The sequence below is a fragment of the Pithys albifrons genome, chromosome Z, assembly GCF_047495875.1.
Source record: "Pithys albifrons albifrons isolate INPA30051 chromosome Z, PitAlb_v1, whole genome shotgun sequence".
Taxonomy (NCBI): domain Eukaryota; kingdom Metazoa; phylum Chordata; class Aves; order Passeriformes; family Thamnophilidae; genus Pithys; species Pithys albifrons.
The window spans coordinates 3,335,369-3,358,112 of NC_092497.1; the positions used below are offsets into that span (position 1 = coordinate 3,335,369).

At 42.0% G+C, this 22,744-nt stretch overlaps 1 protein-coding gene across 2 annotated transcripts in view; it reads right to left on the reverse strand.

Annotated features, from left to right (window-relative positions):
* LOC139684901 (urea transporter 2-like) overlaps window positions 1-22,744 on the reverse strand; it is a 303,543-nt gene that overhangs the window by 10,383 nt on the left and 270,416 nt on the right. For both annotated transcript variants that reach the window (XM_071581301.1, XM_071581302.1), the window contains one exon: window positions 1,947-2,134. In XM_071581301.1, the coding sequence (XP_071437402.1) occupies window positions 1,947-2,112 (166 nt within the window). In that variant the 5' untranslated portion in view covers window positions 2,113-2,134. The remainder of the gene's footprint in view (window positions 1-1,946; window positions 2,135-22,744) is intronic.

The window sequence follows — 22,744 nt, forward strand, 5'->3', positions numbered from 1 at the left end:
CAAAAAAAAAAAGAGGTGATGTATCAACAGGAGAAACTGTAAAGCTGATTTATTGCTGTCTCAGTGTATTTTGCATGTGGTACTTCAAAACTAGTAGGGATGGACTGGGCACTGCTATGAAGTTCATGGAGTGATTGATAAAAAAGTGATTTATTTATGGTGGTCAAAGAATAGTCAAAGAATTACTTGTGTGATAGATCACATTAGATTCTGCTATAAATTTAATGAGGAGGCAGACCCTTTTTGGTGTATAATTTAGATGCACAAAGGGACTCTGAAACTAGTTTTTGTGTAAACAGGGAAAGACGTAAAGGAAACAATTCTGCTATTTTAGGAAGAAAATCAGCAACTGTATATAGGAGATGGGGTCAGAAGTCCTCAAAAAGCATTTTGAGAACTAAAGAAGCTAAAGTACGAAAATTAAGGTGGTATTCAGGGCAAAGAGGCATTTCCAAAGGACAAAGTGTTATTGCCTGTTAGAGGAAAGCTACTGAACCTGGTCAGAGCAAACAGACTCCAAGTTCAGGTATCTCAGGACGTCAGGTGAGTGCAAAGGGAAGGTTGGATGAGAGCAGCCTGTTTGAGGACATCTATGTACAGTACTTCTAATCATCTCCATGGGCAGAGGAGGGACTCGTAGCACACAATAACTTTGCTGGTGGTTCTTGTCTTGAACTTTTTTTATGACTCTTTTCTGGGAAAACTGTAACCATTTCTGAACTGCTGTGTGCTATTAAACATGGTGTAAGGAGAATAGGTGAGAAAGAGGAGCTGCTTGCATGTACAAGATGATCTGCAATGTGCATAAGCAGCTTTCATCTTCCTAAAGATTTGAAATTAATTCTCTTACCTTAGATTTTTAATTGGATGCAGCATAAAGTGCCAGACTACTTTTTGAAAATGGGCAATGACTCATTCCTAGAAACTCCTTACAGGCATGGTTAAGAAAGAAAAGTGAGGAGGAGAAGGAGTGAATTATTTGGAGAAAAATGACCAGGCTTGTCTGAATTAATGTTAACTAATATTTGGTACTGAGCTATGAAACTTCTATCAGCAATATGCTCAGATTCAGACACAAGTATTAACTGTAGGAGTTCAACTATAACCAGAGGATACTGTCCAAATCTTTTCAGAATATTGAGTAAGAAAAACTGTCTACAACATTTGAACTGCTGGAGTAAAGAGGAACAGGAGATGTTCCCCTGCATCTGGGGATCACACACAGTGCAGCCTGATGAGCTTGTCTGGAGCATTTTAGTCCAGCTTCTCCACCAGTGAGAGCTGCTGCATAGCCTGGCTGTGCACTTATTTCTTTCCCATCACTGGAGCTATTGTGCTAATAAACCTAGCCTTCAGAGAGGACCCACAGTCTTACACAGCCTCTTAAGACCCCACATTCCTGGTAATTCTGGATAACACAGACCATCTGCTCATGCATTGTTCCTGTCTGTACAGTAAACCTTTGAGATGGGTCTGTTTGTATTTTACAGCATCATAACACCCACAGTGCTTATTACTCCCTCCATGGCTGGTAACACAAGAGCTTTTGCCTGCGTGATTTCCATTCTCAGCCCACACACTGATGAAGGACAGTGGCTGATCCAAAGCAGCTACAAATGAGGCTCAATCCCCAGCCCTGATGTGTGATTCTGGGCACTACTATAAAGAATGTGATGCTGATGACATAAAACTGATTAAGTGTAAAAGATGTCTTTGGCCTGTGCTGAGTTTTGCATCCATGGTGATGGAAAGAGGATGCAGTAAGATTTCCTTCCCGAGAATGAGATAGTTAAAAGGTCAGAAATTTATAATGAATTTGGAACATGTTGCTTCTGCTCTGCCTCAGGGAGTGAAACTGACTCTCATCTTGTGTGCCAGCACTGAAAGTACTGTTGGTAATAGAGAAGGTCCCAACCCTAGAGCCCCAAACACATCTTTGTGCTTACTTTTCATCCACTCTCCATATTCTTTCATTTCTCCTGTGAGATAACCAAACACTTGGTGGATCCAATTTCTGCTCCTCCACAGCAGGTCCTGGGCCCTTGGCATCTGCTTCTCATACATCTGCCTCTCACTGGAACGTTCAGTCACAATGATCTCGCCGAGCTCCATCTTCTTTTGGATGATGGTATAACTGTAAATCACAGAGAAGATGTGTTAGAAAAACCTTTTGAATTGGGCCCTGACAACCTTCAGGGTTGTGGTGATAGGTTTTTTCAAAGATAGGATGTTTATGGAGAAAGGATCTTCCTTATCACCTGCTGAGAGTGGTGTGTGCTGCTGCCCAGGGCAATGGTGTCTCCTCTTGGGTATGAGGACCAGGCAGCGAACCACTGCTGTCAGGGACTTGTGGCACAGAGCTGCAGGGGGAGAGAGGGATGTGGCATTGGTGCCCTGCACCATCCCACCATCACTCCAGCTTCTTTTGCAGCCCGTGACAAGCTGCTGGTTTGACAGGGGACGTGACATTTGCCAAGTACCTGTATGCTCTCCATGCTTGGCTGAGTATAGCTGCTGTGACAGCTACTGAGGAGGGAGACTGCTGATGTTTGGCCAGCAGAGAGCTGGAGGGAAGCAATGCAAATTGCCAGTACAGTAACAGAGATCTGGGGACATGAAAATACCAGAGGAGAGACTGAAGTGTGTATCCATTTTGATGTTTTGGTCTGGTGCCTTCATATATAACCGGAAATCTCTGACGCTACTCATTCCACATCTGTCTTTGACAGACAATCAAGAGCAATCTGGGGTAGTATCAAAGTATTGCACAGAAATCAGCATCCACATGTGGATTTAGATAAAGATGAGCTCTCTGGCTCAGGGCTGTGGGCTTTTTAGTTGGCAGGAGTAGGGGTTTATTAACCTCCCAGTTACAGTTGCAGGGCTTTGTTCATTAAAAAGTCCATTACAACAAAAACTCCAAAGAGAAAATACACTACACTGCAGAACATTAACAATTCTATGATTCTATTTCATGTTGCCTGTTTTGTTTAGTCATAAAATACAGCTACACTGCAGGTCACACATGCAAAATTGCCTCCCTGCTGCCTCAGAGAGTCTGGCATCAGCTGTGGGTTTTGCTCTAATCATTTTAGAAAGGTGTAACTGGGTCTTCTAGGTGTTGCCTCAAGGTGGACTCTGTTGTGAAGGGCTTGACCCTAGTTCCGTGGAATATGGGCACCATCTTCTGGTGGGAGACTGGTTTTGGTAGCTCAGACAGGGTGGCGTTAAAGCCTGCAGCAGCAGCAGCAGGAGGGGCTGGGAAGGGATGCTTGGCTGCAAAGAAGGCTGTTTTCAGAGACGAACACTGACAGGCGGATGGTAAAAATATCTGTGGCTCGGAGTGCCCTCGTAAGAAGGTCCTTAAGCATCTAAAGCTGTTTTCCCTTCACCTCCGGCAGCACATCGCGCAGCGTCTGTTCCCCAGTGCTCTGGCTCTCTCTGCCGGCAGCTCATCCCCACGGCAGAGAGAGCCTTCGGGATGTCCTCAGCATCAGCCTGAGAAAAGCTGTGCCGGCAAGACAGGTTGTTGTTATGTGGAACCGTATAAACTAAATCTAAGCGTCACTCATTTTGCTTGATCCTGAGGGGGGAGGATTGTTGAAGGAATTGAGCAGCCTAAAGAAATGTGGTTGTGCAAAGATTAGACATCTCCAAACCTTGGTCAGAGAATCAGAGAATGGTTTGGATTCGAAGAGACCTGAAAGAATATCACATTTCACCTCCTCTGCCATGGGCAGGGACACCTTCCACTAGACCAAGTTGTTCCAAGCCCTGTCTAACTTGGTCTTGAACACTTCCAGGGATGGGACAGCCACAGCTTCTCTGGGCAACCTGTGCCAGGGCCTCCCCATTCTCAGGGAAGATTTTCTCCCCTAATAACCCATCTAAGTCTGCTCTGTATCAGTGTGAATTATGAAGTGTCATTCCCTCTCATCTCTACCCACATCAGAGGGGCTGGAACGAGACAATCTTTAAGGTCCCTTTCAAGCCACAGCATTCCATGATTCCAGATGATTTGAGCTCAGCAGCACCCACAACAATTTAAAGCCATTCCCCTTTCTCCTGTCACTCAGACCCTTGTTCAAAGTCCCACTCCAGCTCACTTGGAGCCCCCTTAGGTACTGGAAGGGGCTCTAAAGTCTCCTCAAGTCTTCTCCAGGCTGAACAACCTCAGCTTTCCCAGCCTGTCTCCATAGTAGAGGTGCTCCAGCCTTTGCCCGTGAGTGGCTCAGTGGGTTGTAAACAGGGACATTCCCAGGTTCTGCCTATCTGCACTCAGTGTAGGAACAATCAAGGAGAAAAAGAAGAGGGATGGAGTGGTTTTATTGTCCCTCTTAGTTTTCTGCTATCTATAATCCAACTCTGTCCAGAAGCTGAGTCCAATCCCTTGTTTCAATTTAAACCATCTCTAATGACTGTCAGTTTTGGCTGCTTCCTTGTGGCTAGCAAGGAGAACATTGATGTTGGAAATGCTGAACAGGAGTTCCCCTTCTCCCATGTTTCCTCTAGGCTGAGGGAATGGTCACATATTGGGAATATGCATCCTTCTGGGGTATGAAGAGGCCAGGTCCTACTGATAAGCCATATATTTTTATGTGGATACATCCCATGAAGTCTGGCCCTGTGTAAGATTCATCCTTGCTCTGGGTTTCCTGATAGTCAGTGTAACTCGGGACACTTCAGATAAAAGTCAGTCCATTTCAGCTCACAACTGCTAATGGAAAATTCCTGCTGTTCCCAGGTACAGCTCAGGATGGGGGCTCTAGTAGGGTAACCAATAATTTTTGGGAGGGACACAGGGTCTGAAGTCAACAGCACAAGAAGAGAAGAGACTCTGAAGCAGTGCCAGGCTGTCATTGAGACTGCTTTCCCTACAGAACTTAATAGTCATATTTAGCAACTGTGTTTGGTATTAGAAGTGGTACTTTGGTCAGCACTGAATGAGTCTGCCTGGGGCAGCGGCGGTATCACCATCCCTAGAAGTGATCAAAAAGCTTGCGAATGTGGCATTTGGGGACATGGGTTAGCGGTGAGTTTGGCAGTGCTGGATTAATGATCAGACTTGATCTTAGAGGGATTTTCCAGACTTAACAATTCTATAATTCTATTTCATGCTGCCCATTTTGTTTTTTTTTTTTTGCTCATGTTCATCCAGAATTCTTCTCCAAAGAGCTCCAAGGGCTGAGGTAGGCTCAGAGAGCTGCAGTGGATCCATATAAAGGAGACTGAAACCTCTCTTATGATGGGAAATCTCAGGAATACACCAGTAAAGAAAGTTAGTGGTGCCTTTGCTGTGAGCAGTAACCACCGTGAGCAGTAACCACTGTGAGCAGTAACCACCATGAGCAGAGCAGTACAGCTGTAACCACCAGGGGATAAGCACCAAGTGGTTGTTTCTAAGTCATCATAGCACCTGAAAAGCTTATGGCCACTTTAAACTTCACCAGAAAAAACAATTTGTGGGTTTTACAAAGCAGAAACATGACTGCAGAGCTCCTAAACCCTGTATTTACAAGATTTCACAGCTCAATTTGCTCTGAAACTGAGATGTAGGACCTGTGGATTTTAAAAATTCTTTTCTTTGCTCACATCAGCTAACTACTAGGGGTTAAGGGCAAAGTTGTCATGTTGGACCCCTCTGCAGTCAATTCCTCTCTGTAGAGAAAAACTACATCCCCAGAGAGTGATTCATATCCCATTCTTTTTACAAGAGATGTGAAAAAAAAAGGGTGTCTGCTTCTTTCTATTCGCTGAAGAGGGAGTTTGGTGGCTGAGCTTTGAGAGGACCATTTTCAGGCAAGAAATATTCCAGCCTAAGAGATTTTGCCAACGTCAACCTTGAAGTTTCTGGAAGTGGGATTTGTAGTCCCAGGCCAGTGTTTTTAAATAACTGAGCCATCTGTAAAAGGCCTGTAATCCACATCAAGAAGGGCATCAAAGTTCTGGGGCTAAGAAAAAAAATTAATGCCTCTTTATGATTCCTGTTTGCTTTCTTCCTATGGATTAGAAGGAACTAAATCTCTGCTATAAGGGAACACACTCACCCTCCTCAGATGGGAGGGCAACTTGAGACATGACCAGAGGAGATGGCTGAAGAATTACCAGATTTTGAGAGAAATTAAAAAGAGACTTGTGGATGCTGAAAGCCTCTACACGCTGTAGTGGTGAATTGTGGGGCTTTACATCAGATCAGCCTGAGGAACAGCAACAGCTGGAGTGCTGTGGTGGGTACAGTGACCCCTGCTGGAACATCACCCTGGAAAAACATCGTTTCTTTGCAGCAAGTACCTCAGTCTATCAATAGGCTGGTGCTCAGTGGTACAGGCTCTGTGAATAATTGAGAAATCATTTGAACCATTATCTAATTAGGGCTAATGAGAGCCTGAATCACTTATGGCACACCTACGGCTGATGAGGAATTCCCTGAGAAAACAGCCTTTTGTCAGCAAACACTGATTCATCAGTGTGGTAATGAGCAGTCCTGCTCGTTAAGGACATTTATCAGACTGCAGGGTAATGCAAGGTGATTAGGGCTCACCTCCAGACCTACCTGTGCCTGCTCATTCCCAAACAGACAACTGCTATAGCCTGTTTTTGAGGCACAGGATGCTGACAGCACAAAGTGTGTTTTTTAAGCCTCACAGAGTAAGCTCTGTGTTTCTCTTTGGGCTGAAAGAGAAAATGTTCCCAGCATAGCACCATCACATAGCCTGGTTGTCTCATGAAAAGAAAAAACACCATTTTTTTGGTCAGAATTGTGAGAGGTTACATGACTAGGGTGGTGGGTGATGAGTAACACTTGAGCTAACTTTTCTACAGGGCTTCTGTTTGTGTTGGGAGCTTAGCCTTGTGCTAAGGTACCTGAAGCCAAGCCTGTGTAATTTATCTTTCCACCTCTGTGTTGAAAGCAGAGTGATCAGAAATGCATTGACTTTAAGGGATGTGGCCACACAAGGGCCTTGGAAAGAAACAGTTTGCAAAAGCACATTTCTCTCGTAAGAAGCCACAAAAGAATAGAAAAGAAATACTGTGTACAGCTAGAGGGAAAAGCTTTGGGATAGTAACAGAATGCTTGGCTGAGTTGTAACGACTTTACCAAGTGAGGCTCTACCAGGGATCAACCAGCGATGTTGAAAACAAATTAATAAAACATTATTTCAGAACAGTCGCTGAGGGTGAATGCAGCAGAGTTTCTGAGAATAGGTATGAAACCCTTAACCACAGACCTTTAAAGTAAATAAAAAACACTCAAAAAATAAATGAACAAAAAACCTACCCAGAAAGAAAAAAAATGCTCAAGTGACCTAGTTTTCTATCACAGGCATTAAATGAAGCCATGTTCCAGAGCAGTTCTGTCATATCTGTACAAGTATAACTACCACAAAACAGTTAGCAATCAGGATAGTTTAGCTTAGGGGGCTAAATATGACTCTTACATTCTTATTTAGATAATTGGCTTTTAAGTTGTGGTCTTGGAGTCTCTCTATGTCTTCCTTTCCCACTCTCTGTACTATGTAATGCAATATTTTGCCTTGCTCCAAAGTAAAGCTTTACTGCTTCTTCTTTCCCCTCTGTTGTAGCAGTATCTCCCAATCTGCCAATGGAGGCACAGAGTTTATTTGATGGATTGTATTGGTGTCTGGGGTGGAAGCTGTGCTGGCACCATTTGTATTTGTATTGTAGGTACGTACACAGCTACACACAAATATACATATGTGTAAGTGTGAAGAAGGAGGGTTTGACTTCCTTGCCCCTCCTGAATGGTGTTTATAGAGAAGGATTTATAAAATCATAGAATGATTTGAGTTGAAAGGGACAGAAAAGATCACCCTGTTCCACTCCCCTGACATGGGCAGGAACACCTTCCACCAGACCAGGTTACTCAAAACTCTGTCCAACCTCGCCTTGAACACTTCTGGGGATGAGTAATTGACAACTTCTCTGGGTGAACTGTTTCAGTGCTTCACCAGCCTCAGAGGGAAATATTTCTTCCTGATATATTATCTAAATCTAGATCTATTCCTCTTGATTCCCTATAACTATTTGAAGACTTACAGTTACATGGCCTGTCTATGGATAACATAAACTGATGCCATTTCCAGGCAGATCACCGAGACATGTCAGACACCATCATTGGGATGGAATGCATTTCCTTCCAGAAGAGTCTGTCTCATCCTTTTAGTGACACGGAGAGACTAAGATGGAACTTATGAGAGCAATCCTGGGTATCTACAGTGTCAGTGTCTGTACCTGAGCATCTTGACTTCCTATGGAGAGCTGGTCAATATATGGATCTAGAGCATGATTCATCCCCTCCCATCCTACACAGATGAATCATGTCCCAAATTCTGTTTTATCTTCTGTTTATTATGGGGAAGACAAACAGCTTAGGTGGACACAGCTGCACCACATACACCTAGGGAGAGAGGTGGTGAATCTCAGCTAAGTTACTATCCCAAGGTTATTTGGAAAACCTGTAGCTTGATAGGGTATCAAACAAGGACATGTCCAGGTTTGAACCAAGTGCCTAATACATGAAGAATTTTCAAAATGTTAACTGTTTTTTTTAATAAAAAATGTAGTCTGTTCAGGTAGATATTTTAAGACACAAAAATCCTTTTTTCCTGCATATGGTTCCAGTTATAAAACCAGAGGGGAAAACAAATAGAGAAAATATGAAATATAAAAACCGTTGCTTCTAAACAGAATGTTTTTCAAAGGTTTCCATGAGGTGTTGGCTGCTCAGCAAAGCAGACTGTAAAACAATTTTACAAGCCACATTTATTCTAAGAGTTCTACTTATTGAAGTACAATTCAAACTCTTGTTCTGCCAGCCAAGTTCCATAAATTAAACACTTGTCCAATAACACATACCTCTCCACTTGGATTCTCTGTTTCTTTTTGGCTTTTTGTGTATATGTGTCTCTCTCACTCTTTTTTTTTTTTAATCCTTTGCAAATGGAAACAAAAAGGGTTTGCTTGTTTCAGGAATGGATTTAAGAAGCAGAGCTGTAAAAGCAAAATAAGGTAAGGAAAAAGAAAACAGGTCAACTGACTAAACTGAGACTTTTATTCCATCATTTTGCATTTTGGTGACACTGATTTAAATCTAGGGCTAAATCCACATGTGAACCTGTGTGATGTCAAACATTTAACTAAAGTAATGCCTCTGGATATTCAGTCAGTTTGGTCTAGAGCCTCATTTCCAGGCTATTTCTAATCTTGAAGACTCTTTCATAGATTGTACAGGTTGGAAAAGACCTCCAAGATCATTGAGTTCAGACTCTGACTGATCCTCACTTTGTCACCTAGCCCAGAGCACTGAGTGTCACAACCAGTCTTTCCTTGAGCCCCTCCAGGGCTGGTGACTCCATCACCTCCCTGGGCAGCCCCTTCCAATACTTAATCACCATTTCAGTGAAAAATTGCTATGTCCTCTTATACTGTAGCTTGTTCCCTGGAAGCAGACCCTGCCTCCTGCTCCCCAGCTCCCTGCTCCTGTCAGGGAGTTGCAGAGTGAGATGGTCCCCCCTGAGCCTCCTTTTCTCCAGGCTGAGCCCCCCCCAGCTCCCTCAGCCATTCCTGCTGCTCCAACCCCTTCTCAGCTCTGTTCCCTTCCCTGGACATGTTCCAGCCCCTCCATGTCTCTCCTGTCTGAGAGGCCAAGAACTGCCCCAGCACTGGAGGTGCCTCAGCAGTGCCAGCACGGGGACAGGCACTGCACTGGGGTTGTGACACCCCATGGCTGGCACAGCCCAGGGGCCACTGGCCTCTTGCCCACTTGGGCACATCTGGACTCATGTTTAGCCACTGCTAAACACATCACTTTTATGTGACACTGTGTCTTTCTTCTTCACATTGACCAAGAGCTGCACATCTTTGTTTTCAGAACCAGTCATTGCTTCGTCACATCAGGAGGGAAAAAATAACTTCTGCATACCATAACATTACCTCTATTTATCTAATTTCTATTAGAAATATTTCTATGCAGAAATATTTCTAAAGTTCCAATCTTGTGGTACAAAGCTTAGGTGTCCTAACATGAGCTCCAATCAAATTAATGCCTACTTTAATCCAGACAGTAGCAAAGTGGGAATAGCACAGAAAGAAACTGGGCAATATCTCTGCTTTCTTGTTCATTCACAGTGGAAACTTGGGTAAGTCAGCTACTGAATGTCTCTCATCAGTTCAGAGATGACCTTTTAAATGAGAATAAATCCTTTTAACTCACTATAGCGATTCAGGGTCTTACTCTGTAAGGCTTGAGTGTGACAGACATGGGCAGTCAAATGTGAGTCAGTTTGGAGCTGCCAGTGAAATTACTGTTCTTTGCTGAAAGCTGCCTTCTGCTGAGCTGAGATACTGTGACTGATGAGTGCGAAAGGGAGGGAAGGAAATGTGCCTTTAGGACATTTTAGTGTGGAAGAAGGCAGATTTAATTTTGCTTCTGCTGAGGTGCTTTTAAGCAGTTTGTGTTGCAGTAAGGTCAGAGCAGCTCTTGTGGACAGTAGGGACATAGTTTCCTCTGAGAGGTGCTGTTTGAGGGTGATGATTCCTTCTCAAACTGCCCACCCATCTGCAAGAGCTCAAAGAGGGCTTTGAGTGAAGGATTTTTGCTGGTTTCCATGTGGCTGCTTAGGTGATGCCACGGTGTGTTCTCATTCCCCGGAGTATCAAGGGCAAGGCAGGCCTGGAGCATCTATGACCCCATTACTAATCTGTAGGGGCAGGTGGCTGGTGATTTGCAACACTTGTGCTCCAAGTCCAACATATAGCATCAACATACATTGAGAAATCTTGTCTATACTATGCAAAGTTATTTGGTTGCTACACTTGTAAGCTTTTCCTCTGGGATTAGATACCCTGACAAAAAGACTTCATTTGGGTATGATTTACACTGTTTTTTCTAACCTAACTTAGCAAAACTTGGCCTGGAAATATTTTAACTACAGGAGAGATCACATGGTGTCTGCTGTTCCTGAGCTGACCCAGCTAAATACTGGACTGTCTTTAACAATGCATGGTAAACACAGACTGTAAAATGCTGGGCGCTGTTCACAATGAATAAAAATGTCAGAGCTTGGCCAATATTTGGTTAAATCTTGAAACAAAACATACAGCATTCTAATATGGTAACTGTAAAGGCATTTCTCCATATAGTTCATATCCCTTGCTCTTTAATAGAAAGTTAATGGGGATTTTGTTTTTCAGATAGCAACAATTTATCATGTGTTTCCCTGGTAACTACAACACTGTGAACCTTCCTTGAAAACTCCATTGGGATTCCTACAATGTTTGTGAGCATAATGAATGGTAAGTGAAAGGCAAACCCATTGAATCACTTTATTTTAAATTCTGGCAGGGACATAATTTCCCACAGTTCATAAACATTTACAAAAAAAGGAGTTTACATGAAGAAAAACAGTTGTTTTTATCACTCAGATCAAAGAATACATTTATCTCCATGTATGGATGTGTTTTCAACCAGCTTTTGAGAAACTCGGGTGACAATCTTTAAGAAGCTTCACAGACCTAATGTAGAATCTTTGAAGTCTGCAGCTTTGCTCACCTGAAAACACAGACATTACTTCGGCTTTCTGTTCTGCATGAGTCTGAAGTTTGCACTTCAAAGATTATAGATGACAGGACAAATTTCCTGAGCTGGTAAGAGCACTGGGACTTACTGACTGGAATAAAATGCAGAAGTGGGGTGTGTTGTAGGATACTCAAGGCCAGGTTGGATGGGGCTCGGACTATCATGGTCTAGTGAAAGGTATCCCCTTGTCCAGGGAGGCTGGAACTAAAAGACCTTTAAGGTCCCTTCCAGCTGAAAGTGTTCTAGGATTATGTGATTTGGGATTTTGTATCCACACCCATGTAGCAATCCAGCTGTTTGTGTGCCAGGTGATTGGCACTGGAGAAATGGCGGCCTTAAGCCCTTTGGGAAGGCAATGGAGAGATTTCCCTCATATTAATGATCTTTTTATCAGACCTAAGATGGAAGAGATAGAGAGCAGTGAGGGCTGGAGAAAACAACTTTGCAGCTGCTGAGACTTGCAGCCTCTGGCACTGCTCCACAGCCTCTGCTCCCATTTCTTGCTCAAGCCCAGAGATTGTGTGATGGAGTCTGGCTGTCATCTCAGGTTGTATTCCTCGATTGTTAATAGAACATCACTTATATAAACAAGAGAAGGGTCATATCCATTAATCTCAGTGAAGTTGCACAGGATTTTTGTTGTTTGCCGGGGGGAACTTGTTTACTGCAGGATGGACCAAGGTGTTTTTTGCTTTTCCTTTTCTAGGTGTGTGCAGAACAGCCCCATTCCTTTACAAAGGTGTCTAACCAAAAAAAATTAGAATGGCTATTAATTTTTTAAAATTTAGATATTTCAAATGTTTAATTTTGCTTTAATTTTTTTTAATTATTAATGGACTATTGTGTATCTGCAATATCACACATTTAAATGTGTCCTGTGTGCTGTGGGGACAATGAGGACATTGATGGCTCATACTGAGGCTCCCCTGAGTTGCTTCAAGTGTTGTCTGAGGTTCAGCCTTCTCCATAGATGGTTGCAGAAAGAGTTATCATCCAGTTCCAAACATGTTCCTAGTCAAGGACTTCGGCTAACACCAGAACCTGCCTTTTGTTTTCTGGAGAGTGAGTTATGGTTTAAAAACAGTCTCAGGGTTAAGATTTGTGATATTCACCATAGTTCATCCTAGTTTATTGGTCTATGCCACATAGATTTTAGCTGAAATATCAATGTTTGTGAGCAAAGGAAAGTGAGATATAAAAGAAAGATCATTTTGCCAGACCTTCTTCTGTGTGTCATTTGCAACTGTGAGTGCTGTGAATAACCCAGCCAGGGCCTGGAGATATGTTCAGGTTGGGCTTCCAGAGAAAAATGTTTAGACATCCAGGATTAGGTCAATGTTGGACTCATCCAGAGGAAAGGAAAGGGGGGAGCTGGATATGGGGAACAGATTAGAGTCTGTGAAACAGGGAAGTGGAGACAGAGACATGGCCAATTTCTGCAATTAACAGTTCTTGAGGTGGAAAGAGGTGAAAATAAGGTATTGGTGTCTCTGTGTGAGCTGCCCTCAGTTTCACCTGTGCACTGGGTTCACTCCCACAGCTGGGTGGGTGAACCACTTTGAGGATCCCTTTTGGTCTGAGAGGAGTGCACTGTCTGAGGCTGAAGGTTAGCTGTAGGTGCAGAAGTGATTTGGAAGAATGTGGAGGCAGGTATTGGTGAATTTAATATTTAAACTTGTTTGTTGCAGACTTTTTTAAGTTAAAAAATCAGAATTTTAGAATGTATTCAGACAAGATATATTCATGATTTGTGTAATTTGAGAGGCTTTTTTAAATGTTGGTATTCTTAATTTTTTTTAGCAGTGTGAGCATTTAAGCAGGTGGAATTATGAACATTAAATGAATTGCTGCAAAATGATAGTTAGGGTTGAATTTTGTTGACCCCATGGAGAAAAACTGTGTTGCTCTAAGTTGATTTGGTTGTGTTATTCTGAATTTTTCTTGCTGTGTATTCCTGGCACACGCTGGCCCTAGATCAGGGATAACCTCCATGAAACTGGTGACTACAGAGCTACAGTTATTTTCAGATTTGCAAGTCCTGTGATGGAGAATATTGAAATCCTTTTATTCTAATACTTTAAGCTCAAGTCTCTTGATGTACTTTATGCCTTTCTCATTCCCTATATTATTGTTCAAATTATTTTTACAGGATTTGAAAGATGTACTGCAGACCCTTACAGCTGAACTTTGGCACATTAGTGAAGGAAAATACAGAGTTTGCCTCAGCTTGTTTTACTAGCAGTAAATTTTCACATGGAGGAATATGCCTTGGTCTAGCACTAGGTTCTACTGTAATGCTCAAAAAGCAACATTTTGTTTCAATGAAAGCTTGCAGTTATGTGTAGGAAACATCTAACTAGTGTGAGCTTATTTAAAAGCCATACTCTTACGCTTGTGTGATCCTGAGTACTCTCCGTGGCCAGCATTTGGGCAATATAGGATTTATGAGACCAAAGAATGCTTAATGAGCCTTACAATACAAATTTGCCAGTTGTACTAAGTCCAGTGCAAAGGTTAAGATTAGTTTGGGGGTTCATGAAAAGTTGATTAGGGAAGCCAGAGGCTTGGCTGAGTTTGCCTGCTGCAAAGAGAAGAGCCAAGGGCTGCTTCTGCTTACTTTGAATCCCTTAGTCTGAACATCATCTGGAGCCAAAGGTGGGGTTAGACTTGGGGTCAAGATGCACCCAGGGGTCCTTGCTATGCTCTGGGATTTCCTGTGTTTCTAGGAAGAGCTGAAATGCTATGGTGACACAGTCAGTGGAAGAAACACTCTTTAAATTATGTTGCCCTTCACATTAGATCTCTGTGCCACGGTTATGTTTTCCATGGCTGTGGTATAAGCCAAATCCCATGGCTGATCCTCATGCCCTAGCATGAGTAAATACTTCTTTCTAGACAGGATTATGGATGATAAAGCAGAAGCTACCTCAGAAGCTACTAGAGAGAATTTAGTCAATGTTTTAGAGCATCTTAGCCAAAGAGCCCACAAAACAAACCATTAAAGAATAATGTATCATTTAGTTTTGTGCTATAAAAGAGAAAAAGGTTAGATCTCTTTCCCTCTCTGAATATAAAAGAATAATTTTAGAGAGAAAGATGCATTTTATCACTATAAAAGCAGTTTCAGGTCACTCCACATCTAGCAGTAACAGCTGTATTTAGCAGAGTATTTTGTCAGAAGAAAATAAAAAAAGATCAAATGCAGAAAGGGAAAATCAAAGAGTTACAGTCTGCATGTTTTAAAGTCTAGTTTAGCTAATTTCAGTGATAATTTTTCAAAGGAGAAAAGTACTGCAATAAAACATTTATTGTGGTTTTGTGCTTGTTTTCATTCCTTTGAGAAAAATGAAACAGTTTTAAGACTCATCCAATACTAATTTTTTTTCTTAGTTTTTCAGTTGAAACATTAAAATAACAATAACAACAAAAAATCAGTTATTCACACAGTTCTCATTATAGATTTTACTAGAGGAAAAAGCTGTAGCTTTCTAGATGGCCTGGCCCAATACCATTCAGGAAGGCATCATTTGGTTTAAATGGACATTGGCAAGGTCCTTAGTAAGTATGTGAATGATTAAAGAAAACCAGATATCTGGAATTTAAATGAGGAGGGGAAAATAAAAAAAAAAACCACCAAGATTTGAGTGTGAAAAGCCATAAAATACATGTGTAAGGACTAACTCATCTACATGGCTTGTGCTCAGTCCCATTTGGTAGAGAATTGTTGAGGCCAGAGGCATAGAAAAAGATGTTTGGGCAGCAGAAGCCAACTTGGAGGCTGTAAAGTGATTTGTTTCTATTTCCTTGTATCAATTTAAACAGTCAAATCAGCTTTACAGCTCTGAAATAAACACAGTTGGGAGTTTATGTGAGTTCAGGATGGCGTAACTGTATGTTTTGGACACGGCAGGGAAAGGAGGAGAAACATTTGCAGCCAATTTGCCAACGTGTTCCTCAACTGACATATCAACATGTTTCTTGAGGTAATTGGAGAGATAAATATTTTAAGTTGTAAAGGCAGGAGCTGAGAATCTGGAAAAGGGAATCAGTTTTGAAGTTCAGAAGTCATTTATAGCCAGACACATGGGATGGTGTGAGGGGACCTTGGGCATTGCTGTTCCTGCCTTTTAGTTTGAACACATGCTGAAGCTTTCTGCTCCTGAGACATGGATCAAGGTCATGACTTGATGCAAGGGACTTTTGAGAGTGGACATGCACAAGGCAGAGGGCAAGTGACCTGTGAATTACTTTCTGCCTGCCAAAAATTTTCATCCAACCTGGCAGCTGCCTCTCCCTGATTCCTGTCCCAGGGTGGAATGAGCTGCAGCTGGATGAGCTGCTCCACCTCTGCTCCTGGCTCCTGGTTGCTATTGTCTTGGGATGAGACCTGCTCAGAAAGTACTTCTTCTATGTGGTTTTCCAGCCAAAGATGGAAGAATGCCTAGTTCTGTAATGGAACTAAAAATTAGGGAGATGGAGGGAATAATGATGTTATCAGACCTACATTAAGCTCGTGCTTTCCTGCAGAAATGTGAGTGCCTGAAGACTCTGGTCCCCATAGTGTTGGTTGAATCAGGATCTGTTCAGAGCTCCAGCATTTGTGACTCAAAGATATGAGGTCCCCCGCTGAAGTTGGAGGACACATGGATTGCCCTGTACTCCTCTTTGCATCAGGCACTGGAACAAGGCCACCTACTGAGCTGAAGCTTTTGGCTTTTCATCAGTTTGAAAAGTAATTGATATGAATCATGGTAATGATTCGTTTATAGATCTTGCCTTTGGCTGTCAACAAAGCTGCTTAGACAGTTGCAATCTTTATATGACTACAGATAACTCAGCTGTATCACTGAACTCAAGGGCAGAAAAACCTTCAGGGATTTTTTAGTACAGAGCAACTTTCCCTGCTTCTCAAAGCCTCTTAATAATATTTTAAGCAGCATATACTTTCTCCTATCTCTGGACTTTCTGAACATGGTTCTTCCATTGCCTAAGGGCTCACTCAGCTCTAGAAATAACCCTGTCTTAGCCTTGGAAAGGTGTGTGAAGTGCCTTGTTTCTTATTTTACAGGTGGGGAGCCTGACAGTAGGACCATTTAAGGCTGACATGTTTGCTTGTGATTATGGAAATATCTGTAATCATGCACCTTACCAGTCAGTGCTATTTTCTAATCTGTGTGTATGCAGTCTGAGGTCTTTTGAAGGCAGGAGGAGGCAGAAAGGCCTCACAACAGGGAAAATTAAGCCATATATCTCTGAGTAGATGCAAGGACTAATGCCTCAATTTTAACCCACACACTTAAATATCTCTATGATTCAGACTTTTCCTCTGTAGTGAAGTGGGAATCACACTGCTGGGAGCTTGGAATGGAACCTCAGGTAGGGAGGTGAGGATTTACAGAGCTTTTCAACTCTTTGCCTCTGTTATGAAAACCCCTTCACAGCAAACTTGGAGGTGTCTTCTGCCTGACATTACATGGATGGCACAGTGGCCATTTGGTATCCCAAAAGGGGTTCTGATACAGGATCACAGAGTGGTCTGGGCCAGAAGGGACCTTAAAGACCATCCAGTCCCACCCCCTGCCATGGGTAGGGACACCTTCCACTAGACCAGGTTGCTCCAGGCCTCATCCAACCTGGCCTTGGACACTTCCAGAGATGGGTTTGGGCTTGTGGTATGAGCTGTCACAGCTAAACCTTCTGCTGTGGCTGATCCTACCATGGGTGGGCTGATGACTGTTGGTCCTTTCCTCTCTGCTCATTCAAACCAGGACCCAGAGCTCCTCTCCATCATTACTGGCTATTTGTCTGACAGCATTCTTTGACCATAAGCCCTATCCCTCCTGCACGACTCCTACTGTATATAGAGTTTATTTCTGTATCATGGCTAAAGTACCTGATAAATTTATAGAGGCCAGCACAGTATTCCACAAAAGCCTCATTTTAGAAGTTTAAGTGGGTTTAAGTATCCAAGCAGTCTCATGTGAAAAACAGAATTTCAGGGATTTCAGTGTTGCTATTGGTTAAATGAGTTTCAGGTCTTTATTATGCTATTGAAAGACTTGAATCACCACTTGAACTAAATGAAAGCTTACTGTGTGTTCATGTAATTGTTTTTCTTTCTACCTATTGCTTGATTGGGGTTGAGTAAGGTTAGCAAAAGCATTAAATTAATTTTCTTGTAAAGTTATGCATTATGAAGTTGGAGGTATAAAAGTTACATTAGACATGGCAAATGTCTTGAGGGTTTGGTTTATAGACTTGTTTATATTTTTACTTTAATGATTATTACTTTCTTCATGCCATTTCCACTTTTGAATCTCCATACTCATTACATTTTTATTATCTCTTTTATAAAATAAATGGCAGCAAACCAGACAATTTTGCTCTTGAAATAAATAGATCCAAATATATCTGTCGATAAATTAAATGTTGTGGCTGCAAGAGGGACTTTTCCAAAGTCACTAAGCTGAAAGTGAAGCCAATTAATAGCTGACCTTTCATTTTTATGGACCATGGCATGCAGTGCATCCATCTGACTTGGCAGATTTGAAATTATCCAAGCGATAGCTGAACTGCATTGAAAAATACATCAGTAAAATTAGTGCTCATGAAAGGCAACAGATCAACAGCCTGAGAAATCAAATCCTTGCGAGCTACGTGCAAACCCCACTGAAGTAATTTTTAAGTCTTTCTCTTGGCTTCTGTGGATTCTGGGTGAGGGTCTTTATCATCGTAACACACACAGCCTTTTCCGAGGCTAGGAGAAGTTTGGTGAGTGATTATCACTGTGGATCTCAACTGATGTATGTTCCCAAATATGTGAAACCTGTAGGTGGGAATTGCTGTCATAGAGCACAATAAATCTGATTACAAAGCCCAGCAAGCTGAAGTGGTGAGATGACAAAATGAGAGAACAAAACAAAGTCATCAAGTGACCTGAGGGTCAAAACCTTTGAGGAAGAAAACTCTGCCTTATCTGGCAGTCAACCATGCCACTGTTAGGGAAATTTCATGCTTGGCGAAGCTGTGGATGCTTATTATTGCCTCTATCACAAGATTCACTGGCTAGAAAGACAAATCAAGTGAGGAAAATGTGCTCATGGACAATTCTGTGATTTGGTAGCTGTTGTACCATTATTAAAGGAGGGATTTATATTTTTTTAATTGCCAGAGAAACTCCTGTGAATATCTAGCTGATGTGGGCCTGAGCTAGTTAGAGTAGGAAAAGCCATAAATTTCTCTCTCAGCTGTAGCATTACACCTTAAATATGAGGATTTGTGGGGATGTAGAGTCCACTTTTCCTGCGTATTTACTACATCTGGAGAGTGCTGGGCAGAGACAAGAGAGGGACAAACTACAAGCTCTGTGAGACCTCAACCACAATGAATGTGAGGAGTCAGCTATGTAGAGCTGGCTGTTCCTTTATTTCTCTCCAGTCTCTCCACACGTGGATGCTTCTCTTTGCTCCTGAAGACCTGTAGTTTTAGCAAAACTAAATATTAAAAATTCTGCTGCTTTGAACCATTGGCAAAAATAAGATAGTCAGATGCCTTCTTTACACACAAGGGGAGTTTGGGCCACATGACTTTGTAATTTCATGAATGTCAGTGGTGACTGTGATCATGGGTACATTTATTCTGTTATTTTTATTTATTTCTGGAGTTTTCTAAATATTTCAGGAGGTTTGAGAAGTCTCACCAGGAGCAGGTGACTTGTCTAGTGTGCTGAAGAGACATCCAAGTCTGAGTTTCTCTGTAAAAGGATGCCTGACAGATAAGTGTCATGGTCCTGCTTCTCTTTTCTTGTCTCCTCTCCTCTCTCTCCTGATTTTGGTTCTAGACCAGGCTCCATTTTAAACATGGAGCAACACCATATTTTTTATATTTTGTAAGTAGTGTAAGTGTTATGTGTAAAAGAATGAATTCTGAACAGAAAATGTAATCGGTGTAATCTTAGAACATGTTCAGCAAATGCCACCTTATCTGAAGTGCTCTTTGAAAACAGGAGCAATCTCTTTAGATAGTATACCAAGAAATATTGAGGCCAGAAGTAGCCTGGCTACAATAGTACAGAGCTCTGGAGAGATGAAATTACTCTTCTGAGGGATGGAAAAGAGATGATAGCTTATTCTTACTGGAAATCTTTCAGAGAACCAAGCAAAAAGTGTGTCTATTGCAGAATCGTAATATAGAATGATTTGGGTTGGAAGCAATGTTAAAGTTCAATTCATTCCACCCCCTGCCATGACAGGGATGCTTTCCACTAGAACAGGTTGCTCCAATCCCCATCCAACCTGGCTTTGAATAATTTCAGGGATGGGGCATAAGAAATATGAGTTTTACTTGGATATCTGCAGTAAAAGTGTAATTACTGTTCATAATATTGCAGAAGAAGGGTTTAGAAAAAATGTCTTATGAGGAAAGGCTGAAGGAGCTGGAGGCTCTTAGTCTGAAGAAAAAGAGGCTTTGAGGGGACTTGATCTACAACTACTTGACAGGAGGTTGTAGTGAGCTGGGGGTCAGTTTCTTCTGCCATGTGTTAAGTAAAATGACGAGAGGAAATGGCCTTAAGATGTGCCAGGGGAGATTCTGATTAGATATTAGAAAAAATTTCCTCACTGCAAGAGTGGTCAGGCATTAGAATAAGTTACCCAGGGTGGTGGTGGAATCACTGTCTCTGAAATGTTCATGAGACATCTGGATTTTAGCGGATTATGGTGGTGCTGGGTTGATGGTGGCATTAGATGATCTTGAAGATCTCTTTCAAGCTTGATGATTCTTTGACTCTGTGATAAAATTAAACAGCACTTTTCAGTTATATGTGGCCTCTGTTCTCTGGAAAGATTTTTTTGATGTGTATAGATTCTTTTTTAGAAGACTTTATTCTTATTATTTTGGTCTTCTGAATCATATCTCTATGTATTTTTCCTTTGAGTCTAAAGCTAAAAAAAGCACACTATAAATACACAACTAGTCCTGGATCATCCTCCTCCTGGTTGCCACCAGGCAACACATTTTATAATCCCATAGGCAGACTTATCCTTGTGCATCTGAGAACCTCAGATTTCTCCCTGGGAATTTCCATGAAAAGGCTGTTTTAGAACTTTGTAAAATTCTATGTTACTCAGTTCCTTCTGACTTTCTCTTGTTCTACTAAGTCTTCTCTAGGCTCACTGGGAAAATGAGAAGGTGGTGGTAGTGAGACTAATTGCTTTATTAGAAATAAGTGAACTGAATCATATTAGCCCAAAGATGTGAACACTAAAAATGCAGCATTTGGTCATGATCAGGCTTCTGGTGTGTTACCTGCTCAGATGACCAGGTTTACCTTGTATTGTGCTCATGTTTTCCCACATTTGTCTGTATCAGTCTTTCCTTTTGTTTCATGTTTCAATCCAAAATGACCTTGGAGCAGGGCCATCTTTTTGAATTGAGTGTGCACAACATGCAGTCCAATGGGATTTATGATTAAGGCTTCCATATGGAGCACAATATGAATAATAAGAATAATGTGAATGACACTGGACACTATAAGCTTTCCATAGAACGCCTAACATAAAGAGAATACCACAAGCACGAGAGAAGTTCAAATTAACTTAAAATGACTTTCTTTTTGTCATCACTGGGATTTGCAAATGGATGGGGAACTGTATTTGAATAAATGAACATATTCCCTTATCAATTTCCTCAATAGGATTTTTTAGGAAAGAACTAGTGAACTGTGCATCCCTGCTACTCCATAACAAACTCCCCAACAATGCATGTTAAGCAGGATGCCAGTAATAACTTGGTCATTTTGAATTGTCTTGTTGTAATTTTGGCTGGGGCAGAAGGAAAGGCTTCAGGATCTGGTGCCTTGTGTAGAGCACAACACGTTTCATTACATTTAAGCAATGATCACAGTGTTTCTTTTTAGCAGTCCCATTGCTGTTGCAGAGGGAGAAGAGAGATTGTGGTCCAAAACCCCCTTAAATGGGATTTGAAGTGATGAATAGCTGTGGTTATTTTAAGTGAGAATTTATGGTGCCATTTGCTTTGCTGCCAATCCTGATAATTAGTGTTCTACCAGGTAGTATTACTTGGAAGGTGGTAGAAATTTCTGTGTTGACCATGGAGCTGGATGCACTGTAATATACTGTATGAATGCAGAACCAAGAGATCATCTTTTCAGAAATAAGTGGAATCATGTATTCACAAAGAGACTTTGATTCAAATTCAAACCATATAGAAATGCGAAGAGAGCTTAGTTACAGAAGTGTGTAATGCCATTCTTTTATTCAGGGCTTTCTGTTTATTTTAGAGCCATGGAATCACAGAGTGGTTTCAGTTGCAAGGGACCTTAAAGATCATCTTGTTCCAATTGCCATGGGCAGGGACACCTTCCACTAGACAGGGTTATGCCAGGTTCTGTCCAACCTGGCCTTGGACACTTTCTGAGATGGGGCAGCCACAGCTTCTGTGGGTAACCTGTGCCAGGACCTCTACACCCTTACAGAGAAGAATTTTTCTTAATATCTGATGTAAATATCTCCTCTTCCAGTCTGGAACCATTCTCCCTTGCCGTAGAACCACAGAATGGTTTGGGTTGGAAGGGATTTTAAAGATCACCTAGTTCCACCTCCTCTGCTCTTCCACTAGACCAGGTTATTCAGAACTCCATCCGGCCTGGCCATGAACACCTCCAGGGAATGTCTACAAACTCTCTGTCCTGTCATTCTAGGCCCTTGTCCCAGGTACCTCTCCAGCTCTCCTGGAGCCCCTTTAGGCACTGGCAGGGGCTCTCAGGGCTCCCTGGAGCCTTCTCTTCTCCAGGTGAACACCCTTAGCCCTCCCAGCCAAGGGGCTCCAGCTCTTGGAGCATGTTCGTGGCTTCCTCTGGACACACTCCAACAGCTTCATTTCCTTTTGTATGTTTTTTTTTTGTGTAAGTAAAGAGCAATAGAAGTAGGTGAGTCCCTGTCAAAAGGGTTGTGCACCCTGTGCTGTAACCATCAAGGGCTGGGGTTGGAGTGGAGAGGCTAGGAGAATGGCAAGTGTATTCCAAATTTTCTTTTCCCTCAGCTTGCTCATTGGATATTCAGTAAAATATTCCAAGGTAATTTCTTGTTCCTTTTGAACTGCCTTCCTTGCTAGGCTGCAGAGAGT